Raw genomic sequence first — 10,835 nt, forward strand, 5'->3', positions numbered from 1 at the left:
CACGACCTGCTCGCCATCTGTGCGCCGCTGGGTCAAAGGTCACGGAAGGCTCAAAAGCTCACAGAATGAGATTGACAAAACGTTTCCTGCTGTGGAGCGTCGTGACGCTTCTCCCGTGAAGAGATTGACGCCGCAGACACAATGATGGATGGCACCAGAGGAAAAACAATTTCCTTCCATGAACCTGTGGCTAACCATCTTCTGGATGGCCGTGTTCGTGGAGAAGATAGTGGAAAACATAAGCAACACGCAGCGGAGATGGAATGTTAAACATTTCTTATCGTGGTGTCCTGAATACAGGCATCATCCCGACAGACTGAGACGCCCTGCTCTGGTTAGACAGCTGAACACAGGATATTTAGTGTCTTCTCCTACATGGACTGGATGAGGTCTGTTCCAGACAACAGCATGTTGGTGGAGACAGCGGAGTCAGACTTCAGCCTCCTACACCTAAGACAGCAGACCAGGCCGTGCGTGCTGCTCCGCCCTCTCACAACCGTCTTGCTTGTTATTTTTTATTTTTGTTGTGTGCTTCCTCCTCACGCTGGCTCTGAATGAAAACAGGTGTAACTCGTTAACCGATCCCCGTTCTTGTGATTTCAGGTGCAGAGGGCGCCGTGTTCAGCGGCTCTATAGAAACACCTCACGTCAGAGCGGAACCCTTCAAAGAACTGCGGTGAGTACGGCAGTGTAAATATATATACTTATAAATATACACACACACACACACACATGCAATACGGCTCACACACCCACCATGTTGTCTTCAGCTCTTAATTTATTATTCTATCATTTGCGTTGTCCCTGCACCTCCTCCTGTCCTCCTCTTCTTCCTCCCTTGATGAGGAGAAGCCCCTGGCGTGTTCTCCTGGTCACTGAGAAGGTTATTAAGACTCCGGGGTTCAGATTTGTCCGACCACAAATGAGGCGAGCACGTGCTGTTTGGGGCGTGCCTGTGGTGTCAGACGTCTGGTCGCGTCTTCACGGGACTCAGACTCACGCTGCTGTCACACTGGGCAGGAGAGTGTTTTCATGTCGCCCACAATCCAATCTTTAACTCCTCACTCCGTGGCAGGTAGCAATCTCAGGACCGCACCACGTCCGCACAGCCACACAGCCACAGTTTATCAGTGATGTTCCACCCCCCCACTGACTCACCTCCTCCCTCCTCCTCCTCCACCACCACCCACCTCCCCTCCTGTCCCTCCTCCTGTACCGCATGTTCCCCCCGTGTCACAGCGAAGGAAGAGCGGGAGAGAGAGGAGGAGAGGGAAGGGGAGCTAGGAGGAGGGAGAAGGGGAGAGAGAGGTGGAGAGATAAGAGAGAGGAAGAGGAGAGAGGAGGGAGGAGGAGAGATGAGGAGAGGGAAGGAGGAGAGAGGAGAGAGAGGAAGAGGAGGGGGAAGAGAGGGGCAGAGATAAGAGAGAGGAAGAGGAGAGAGGAGGGGACAGAGGAGATGAGTAGAGGGATGAGGAGGGAGGAGAGGAAGAGAGAGGAGGAGGAGAGGGAAGAGAGAAGGGGAGAAATAAGAGAGAGGAGGAGGAGAGGGAAGGGGACAGAGGAGGAGAGGAGGAGAGGGATGAGGAGGAGAGAGATGAAGAGGGAGGAGGAGAGGGAAGGGGACAGAGGAGGAGAGGAGGAGAGGGATGAGGAGGAGAGAGATGAAGAGGGAGGAGGAGAGAAAGTAGAGAGATGTTGGCTGTCTGGAGGATCAGAGAGGAGGGAGGAAGAGAGAGAGGAGAGATGAGAAGGGAGGAGGAGAGAGAGGAGAGATGTGGCATGTCAGAGCAGCTCCTGTGTCTTCAGTTATCTTCTCAGCAGCTGGGCCGCGCCACAGAGACGGTTGCCGGGGCCATTTTTTATCATTATGGGATGTGACATGGTAGTCCAGAGCCAAACAGAAAGGAACTCTATCACCGTGACCCCCCAAGCCCTCCCCCCTCCTCCTCTCCTCTCTCAATCTCCCATGTTCTCTCACCCCTCATCCTCTCCTCTCCCCCTCCTCCTCCCCTCTCCTCTCCATCTTCCCTCTCCTCCCCCCCCCCTCCTCCTCCCCTCTCTCCATCTTCCCTCTCCTCTCCCCCCCCCTCCTCCCCTCTCTCCATCTCCCCTCTCCTCTCCCCCTCCTCCTCCCCTCTCTCCATCTCCCCTCTCCTCTCCCCCTCCTCCTCCCCTCTCTCCATCTTCCCTCTCCTCTCCCCCCCTCCTCCTCCCCTCTCTTCATCTTCCCACTCCTCTCCCCCCTCCTCTCCCCCCTCCTCTCCCCTCTCCCCTGCTACCCTCTCCTCCCTCTCCCTTCTCCTCTCATCTCCTCTCCCCTCCCCCCAACCCTCTTTTCACTCACCTTTCCCTTCAAGAGACCCTCCATAAGAGACCCCTGATCTATGCAAGCTACACCCCTATCTGGATTGGGGGGCACCCCGGGTAATGGGGCACCCTTTGAAGTGGGGCACCGTGGGGAGGGGGGCACCCTGGAGAGTGGGGCACCCTGGAGAGTGGGGTACCCTGGAGAGTGAGGCACCCTGGATAGTGAGGCCCCCTGTGGAGTGAGGCACCCTCGGGAGTGAAGCACCCTCGGGAGTGAAGCACCCTGTGGAGTGAGGCACCCTGTGGAGTGAGGCACCCCTGGGTGCGGGTTACCCCCGGAGAGCGGTTTCATTCCGCCGCCCGCCTCCTCGGCGCGGCTGCTCTCTGTTCCCGCCGCGATGAGATCAGCGCCCCGTGGCAGCTCATCGCCGTGGTTACGTGAAGGCCACATCCAGCGCCAGCCGATGTGTTTCTGCTCTCCCCGCGGTGGCGGCGGGCGCTGGCTGAATACTAAGAGAGATGAGAGGGAGACAGCTGCACCCCCTCCTCCCCCTCACCCCCTCCTCCCCCCCAGCAGGGCGGAGAGGACAAGGCTGTGAGTGCAGGCTTCACTCACTCAGGATAACGGAGACATCAGGACACGGTTATGAGCGAGAGCTTCATTTGCTGACAATAAGTCTTCATTAGTGAGAGAGTGAAGGGATCTTCCATGACAGGGTTGTTAGCGAGACCCTGAACAAAGCTTCCTCTTTGGCTTTGTTAGAAGGAGGGATTTCCATATATTAAAATGATTCTCAGAACATTGTTTTTGTACATTATTCATCCTCTTAGTTGTTTATCCCCAAAACTCTGGTGTCTCTAAAACATTCCCAGCTTCCCAGCTTCCCAGCTGCGGGGATTTACCTTGCTGGCGTATCCCTGGTGTGATTTCATTGTGGTCGTCTTGCTGTGAAGATTATCCCTGTTCGGACGTCACTCTTTGTGTCTTGGCATCACGAGGTCACATCCTGTTCCGCGGTTGTTGTGATGCCGCTAACCGTGACGCTCCTGGGTGTGATGTCACTAGTGCTCCTGGTTGTGATGTCACTAGTGCTCCTGGTCGTGATGTCACTAGTGCTCCTGGTCGTGATGTCACTAGTGCTCCTGGTCGTGATGTCACTAGTGCTCCTGGTCGTGATGTCACTAGTGCTCCTGGTCGTGATGTCACTAGTGCTCCTGGTCGTGATGTCACTAGTGCTCCTGGTTGTGATGTCATTAGCGGCCCTGGTTGTGATGCCACTAGCGCTCCTGGTTGTGATGTCATTAGCGGCCCTGGTTGTGATGTCACTAGTGCTCCTGGTTGTGATGTCATTAGCGGCCCTGGTTGTGATGTCATTAGTGCTCCTGGTTGTGATGTCATTAGCGGCCCTGGTTGTGATGCCACTAGCGCTCCTGGTTGTGATGTCATTAGCGGCCCTGGTTGTGATGTCACTAGTGCTCCTGGTTGTGATGTCATTAGCGGCCCTGGTTGTGATGTCATTAGTGCTCCTGGTTGTGATGTCATTAGCGGCCCTGGTTGTGATGTCATTAGCGGCCCTGGTTGTGATGTCACTAGCACTCCTGGTTGTGATGTCATTAGCGGCCCTGGTTGTGATGTCACTAGTGCTCCTGGTTGTGATGTCATTAGCGGCCCTGGTTGTGATGTCAATAGTGCTCCTGGTTGTGATGTCATTAGCGGCCCTGGTTGTGATGTCACTAGTGCTCCTGGTTGTGATGTCATTAGCGGCCCTGGTTGTGATGTCACTAGTGCTCCTGGTTGTGATGTCACTAGCGCTCCTGGTTGTGATGTCACTAGTGCTCCTGGTTGTGATGTCACTGACCCCGGCGCTCCTGGTTCCAGGCTGGAGTCCCCGACCCGCTCCCTGATCATGGAGGCTCCGAAGGGCGTCCAGATCCTGGCGGAGGCGGGAGACATCCAGGCCTCCTGCAGGAACGAACTACGCCTGGAGTCCAAGGACGGAGAGGTGGGGGGACCCCTCTCTCTCATCTCTCACCCTCTCACACTCTCTCCTTCTCTCCATCTCTTAATCTCTCACAACTCTCTCACTCTCTCACCAGTTTCTCCTTCTCTCACTCTCACCAATCTATGTCTCTCACTCTCTCGCCATTCTCCCCATCTCTCACTCTCTCACCACTCTCCCCATCTCTCACTCTCTCACCACTCTCCCCATCTCTCACTCTCTCACCACTCTCCCCATCTCTCACTCTCTCCTTCTCTCACTCTCACCTCTCTCCCCACTCTCTCACTCACTCACTCTCTCATCATTCTCTCCCCATATCTCCCCTCTCTCTCTCTCTCTCTCTCTCTTTCTCTCTCTCTCACCACTCTCTCACTCTCTCCCCACTCTCCCCATTGCTCACTCTCTCACTCTCTCCTTCTCTCACTCTCTCACCTCTCTCCCCACTCTCTCACTCTCTCACCCCTCTCCCCGCCTCTCACCCCTCACCTTCCTGTGCTCTGCCCTCTGTGTCAGATCTCTCTGGACGCCACGAGGATCCGCCTGCTCGGTCTGCTGGACGGGAAGGCCTCGTCCTCGTCCTCGTCCTCCTCCTCGGGCACCAGGCAGACGGTGTACGAGGTCTGCGTCTGCCCCAACGGACGCCTCTTCCTGTCCCAGGCCGGCACCGGCTCCACCTGCCACATCAGCCCGAGCGTCTGCCTCTAGACCCCCCAACACCAACACACTGACCCCCAAACACACTAACCAGAACCCCCAAATACTACACACCACCCCAAACCCACACCAACTAGACCCCCCAAACACCAGACACTGAACCCCAAAACACACACTCACCAGAACCCCCAAATACTACAGATTTAACCCCAAACACACACTAACCCGAACCCCCAAATACTACACATTGAACCCCAAACACACACCAACCAGCACCCCCAAATACTACACACTACCCCAAACACACACCAACTAGAACCCCAAACACAAACAGTGTACGCCAAACACACATAATTAGACCCCACACACTGAACCCCAACACACAAACTAACCAGAACCCCAAAACACCACACACTGAACCCCAAACACAAACAGTGAGCCCCAAACACACACCGACTAGACCCCCCAGAAACCTTCACACTTTACCCCATAACACACACCAACAAACTGTACCCCCAAACACACACCGCCTAGACCCCCCAAACACCAACCACTGAACCCCAAAACACACTCCTACACACTGAACCCCAAAACACACTGAAACCCAAAACACACTCCTGCACACTGAACCCCAAAACACACACCAACACACTGAAACCCAAAACACACACCAACACACTGAACCCCAAAAACACACACGAACAAACTGAACCCCAAAACACACACGAACAAACTGAACCCCAAAACACACACCAACAAACTGAACCCCAAAGCAACAACCCCCCAACCCTCCCACCATCTACAACCTGCTACCAGCGGGCGACCCAGTGGAACTCAGCCCCTGGCCCCCCGGATAGACAGACAGGCAGACAGACAGGCTGCCACACAGACAGGCTGCCGAGCAGACAGGCTGCCAGCCACAGGGGCCAGCGGCGGCTCTTGGACTGCTGACAAACTCTCCCTGCGGACAAATCGCATCACAAGCAAAAAAGAAACTATTTTATTTGTACCTTTTTGTTTTTGCTACAAACACATCCATCACACACGCACACATATGTACACACACACACACACACGGGCACACACGCAATATCACGCACACACACACACACACACACAGAGCAGTACACACTCAGACAGACCAGAGAACGGTGCAGAGAACGGCGGCGCTGGAAAACACATCTCTTGTTCCTCTCCTCCTTATTCACCCTCTGCTTCTCTTCTGGCTGTGGCCCAAGTGGTAGGACGCTTCCTTTAAGTGGTAGGATGCTTCCTTTAAGTGGTAGGATGCTTCCTTTAAGTGGTAGGATGCTTCCTTTAAGTAGTAGGATGCTTCCTTTAAATGATAGGATGCTTCCTTTAAGTGGTAGGATGCTTCCTTGAAGCAAGGAATCCTTGAAGCAAGGATGCTTACTATAAGTGATAGAATGCTTCCTATAAGTGATCGGATGCTTCCTTTAACTGGTAGGATGGATGCTTCCTATAAGTGATAGGATGCTTCCTTGAATTGCTAGGATGCTTCCTTGAAGTGGTAGGACGCTTCCTATAAGTGGTAGGATGCTTCCTTGAAGTGGGAGGATGCTTCCTATACGTGCTAGGATGCTTCCTTGAATTGCTAGGATGCTTCCTTGAAGTGGTTGGATGCTTCCTATAAGTGGTAGGACGCTTCCTGCAAGTGATAGGATGTTTCCTTGAAGTGGTAGGATGCTTCCTACAGTGGTAGGATGCTTCCTATAAGTGGTAGGATGCTTCCTACTACTACACTGATACCAAACCAAGTCATTCTCAAAAAGCTAGCTTATCTAGCATCTAGCTTCATAGAAGAAACCTTGCTAACAGTAAGCTTCCTAGGGACTAGCTCCCTAGCTGTAAGCTTCCTAGTGGCGGGCTTCCTAGCAGTAAGCTTCCTAGGGACTAGCTCCCTAGCTGTAAGCTTCCTAGCGACGGGCTTCCTAGCTGAAAGCTTCCTAGGGACTAGCTCCCTAGTGGTGGGCTTCCTTGAAACTACGCTCCCTAGCGGTAAGCTTACCAGCAGTAAGCTTTTCTAGCAGTAAGGTTCCTCGGGACTTGTTCCCTAGCAGCTAGCTTCCTCCAGCCAGGCACCAGTTTGGGCCTTCGGGCCGGCTCCGCTAGAGACCGTCGAGGACAACAGACCCCCCCTGGGGCCCTCTCCCTCTCCGACCAAGGAGCCCCTTCTCCCCATCAGTCTTCTGGTCCACGCCAGCGTTCCTCTGGCTGTAAAACCCTCTTCTTCAGAGGGGGAGTTACGAGCCCGCGGGGACGGATCGGAGCCGGCGTGACTGATGGCGTTTTTACACCATAGTTTGTGTAATACTGTCGACGCACTCAAGGCTCCTTCAGCATGCAGACGCTGAGGAACGATGTCCTCTATGAACGGGACGACACTTTTATAACGCAGGACTTTAGTTTATTTTTATTTATTTTTTACTGGAAATAAATCTGTTTAGTCAATGTTCAGAGATAAAAGGTAACGATACGGCAGCGTCGTCCGCCTAGCGCAAACATGAAGACCGAAATGCAAAACGAGGAAGCCTTAGTTTAAGGCGTCGCAGGCGCGTGTCGGATCAGATATAAAAGGATTAAAGTCATCGATTGCTTCCATAAAGTAGCGTCGGAAAATCATGAGTTCTCAATTCAAACCCAACTTTAATTAAAGAGGAATTTCTGCCAATGTTAGGGAGATGCGGGCTCCCCAGGCTAGCCGTTGCTCAGGCACCTGTGCTGTGGCTGATTGGATTAGGCTCCAGACAGGTTTCTGGTGGGATAGTGCTCCTCTGAGGGAAAAGGCCCCCGCCGCGGTCTGAACTCCGTCTGAACCCGGCTCACCTCCGCCGACGACCTGGTTCTAAAATAGAAACCAGTGGGCTATTAGATGTCGAAACCAGGTGCACCGGTCGTGAAACGTAACAAACATATCAATACGATGGTCAGAGAGGAGTTGACGATGTGGAGAGAGCTGGAGATTGCTGTGCTGAGGAAGGGAAGACTGTTGACCAGTACGTGGTCTCACCCAAACCCGTTCTCACCCGTACCTGTCTCACCCATACCTGTCTCACCCTTACCTGTCTCGCCCTTACCTGTCTCACCCGCTCGTTCTCTCTGATCAGACTCTGGTCCGGTCTGCGTCAGTCCTCCCAGCCCACCACTGTTCATCCGTTAGAGAAGAGGAGGTCTTGCTCCTCTGTCACAGTTATTCTGTGTTTGTAGCGTCAGGGGGGAACCTGCAAAGTTGTCCCTCGCCTGAGGTCGGTCGGATATTCCTTTGACGTTATTCGTTCCGAAGGGTGAATATTAGTAATGAGTTTATAATATATTGCTAACTTTACTGTTGTGTGGAAAGCAAGGACTCACGCACACTCACACTCACACAATCATACTCACACAGATGCAACAGACACACACACACACACACAAACACACGCCCACAATACAACACACACAACCTGAAAGCCATTGCTGGGAGGTGTGTTGGCCACCAGTTCAGCCCACTCCATCTTATTTATTTATTTATAACAATATGTCAGATCATAGAGCGATTGTCTCACCTGGGGGGGATGGGGGGGCCAAGCCTGTCTCCATCCCACCGTGTGTTGCTGTGTGCGTTTGTGTTGCTGTGTGCGTTGCTGTGTGAAGGATGTGTGTTGGTGTGTGCGTGTTGGTGTGCGTGTGTTGCTATGCGTTTGGTTTGCGGTGGTGTGTATGTGCGTGTGTTGGGAGGGGGGGGGGGGGTATATTTGTGTTCAATATTGTTGCGTTGCAGGGTGGGTGGATATGAGTTCATAACAGGAAGTCCACGACTCTGTAGATTGTCCCGAATCAAAACATGGCCATGTGTACTGACAGAACTGGAAGTGAACCCCTGTGAAGATCTAGTCACCATATCACAGGATAGACCTAACGAGAGGCTAGAGCTCTGCTGTCCTTCACACAACACGAGGCCAGAAGGGCCCTGGGTCTGAGCTCTCCTGTCCCCCACACAACCCGAGGCCAGAAGGGCCCTGGGTCTGAGCTCTCCTGTCCCCCACACAACCCGAGGCCAGAAGGGCCCTGGGTCTGAGCTCTCCTGTCCCCCACACAACCCGAGGCCAGAAGGGCCCTGGGTCTGAGCTCTCCTGTCCTCTCCTGTCCTCCACACAGCCCCAGGCCAGTAGGGCTCTGGGTCCGCCTGCAGATCTCTCCTGTCCTCCACACAACCCGAGGCCAGTAGGGCTCTGGGTCCGCCTGCAGATCTCTCCTGTCCTCCACACAACCCGAGGCCAGTAGGGCTCTGGGTCCGCCTGCAGATCTCTCCTGTCCTCCCTACTGCGGACACTTTGTGATGAAAGACTTCATTCAGTTGCTTTTCAAAGTAAAAGCCAACGGGGTGTTTTGTGACCCTGGGGTTACGGACCTGTACATAAGCCTTTCATACAGAGCTACTCTTACTTTCTACTGTCCGCTCGGCGACACGACACCGAGGTGATGGTCGTCACGGCAACCAGTGGCTGGTGGACCCTGGCTTTTTTTTCTCACAGATCAAAGTTTGGAGGTCCTTCTGAAAGGGGTCGCTGATGTTTGTTCAGCGGTCCTGCCCTGAGATTGCTTCAGATCTGAACTCTGGTGGGATATATATTTTTCTTTTTGTTTGCCAGTTAAGAAGCCAATTCATGTGTTCACACGGGGACTTTGATGGGGTTTTGAATGTTCTTCTTGTTTCTTGTGTTTCTGGTTTGCGCCGTGGCGTGAGGAAGAGGGTTCTCCCACATTCTATGCAAAACCAGGGAACACGTTCTAACAGTTCTACAGAAACTAAATCAATAAAGTTATTTTTTAAAACTCAACACCTGCCTCAGAAGAGTTATCAATTGTCTGTCCTTCTGTCTGTCTGTCTGTCTGTGTCTCTCTCGCCGTCTGTGTCTCTCTCTCTCGCCGTCTCTCTCTCCTTCTCTCTCTCTGTCTCTCTCTCTCTCGCTCTACTGTTCTCTGATTGGTGGCATCGATCCAAAAGGGCGCTCACTGAGGAGAACAGGAACTTAATATCCTAAACGCCGTTTTTATTTGACTTAAATCATTCCCAGTTTAGTCCAGGCGTCTGTCCTTCAAACAGGTGGAAGTGTAGCGTTAAAGGCGCCGCAGGGTGAAGTGTTTGTTAGCCTAATGTAATAATGTAATATATTCTGAACCTTTAATTACCATCTAAGGTGGTGAACTGTGACATCAGAGGCAGGAGTGTGAAATGGAGCCGGGGTGACATCCTGCCTGCAAAAACCCACGAGACGGATATACTTGAACAAAAGTAGAGCAGTGTTTGATGTATTCATGGGCCAATATTTAGCCGGGTGTAATACTTATATCATATTGATATAGTATTTAACAGCCAGCCTTGTTCTACCTCCCAGACGGATGGACTGGACCGGTTTAATCCAGCCACCTGTTGTTGTACATGAGGACGCTTTGTTTCCTGTTGTTCATGCTAATGAAGTCTTGGGAGCGTGTCTATGTTCCCAGGGTCTTATGTTCCCCGGGTCCTATGTTCCCCGGGTCCTTTGTTCCCCTCTTTGTATGAGACTGGGGAACATAGGACCCTTTTTTTTTAAAAAAGGGTCCTATGTTCCCCGCTTTTCCCAAAAAGGGTCCTATGTTCCCCGATATGTATGAGACTGGGGAACATAGGACCGTTTTTAAAAAAAAAGGGTCCTATGTTCCCTGGTCTGTTACTTTTTCCACCATTACTGCGAAATTCCGGCCGAGATAACCACCATTGCATGTCTTTACCTTTTGTGGAAGACGGAGAGACGTCGGAGAACCCGACGCAGTCTATTCATACGCCGGTAAACGAACCCCGAATGCCCAATCATCCCTACGAGAGTTCCC

At 52.7% G+C, this 10,835-nt stretch overlaps 1 protein-coding gene across 1 annotated transcript; it reads left to right on the top strand.

Moving 5' to 3' along the window:
* Positions 1-581: 581 nt before the first annotated feature.
* On the top strand, positions 582-9,802 carry sgcd (sarcoglycan, delta (dystrophin-associated glycoprotein); the record flags this gene model as incomplete). Its single annotated transcript, XM_030361120.1, has 3 exons — positions 582-676; positions 4,187-4,310; positions 4,821-9,802. Coding segments are annotated over 3 exons (411 nt in total), but the record flags the coding sequence as incomplete, so codon positions are not given.
* Positions 9,803-10,835: the final 1,033 nt, after the last annotated feature.

This window comes from Gadus morhua, chromosome 7 (assembly GCF_902167405.1).
Source record: "Gadus morhua chromosome 7, gadMor3.0, whole genome shotgun sequence".
Lineage (NCBI taxonomy): Eukaryota > Metazoa > Chordata > Actinopteri > Gadiformes > Gadidae > Gadus > Gadus morhua.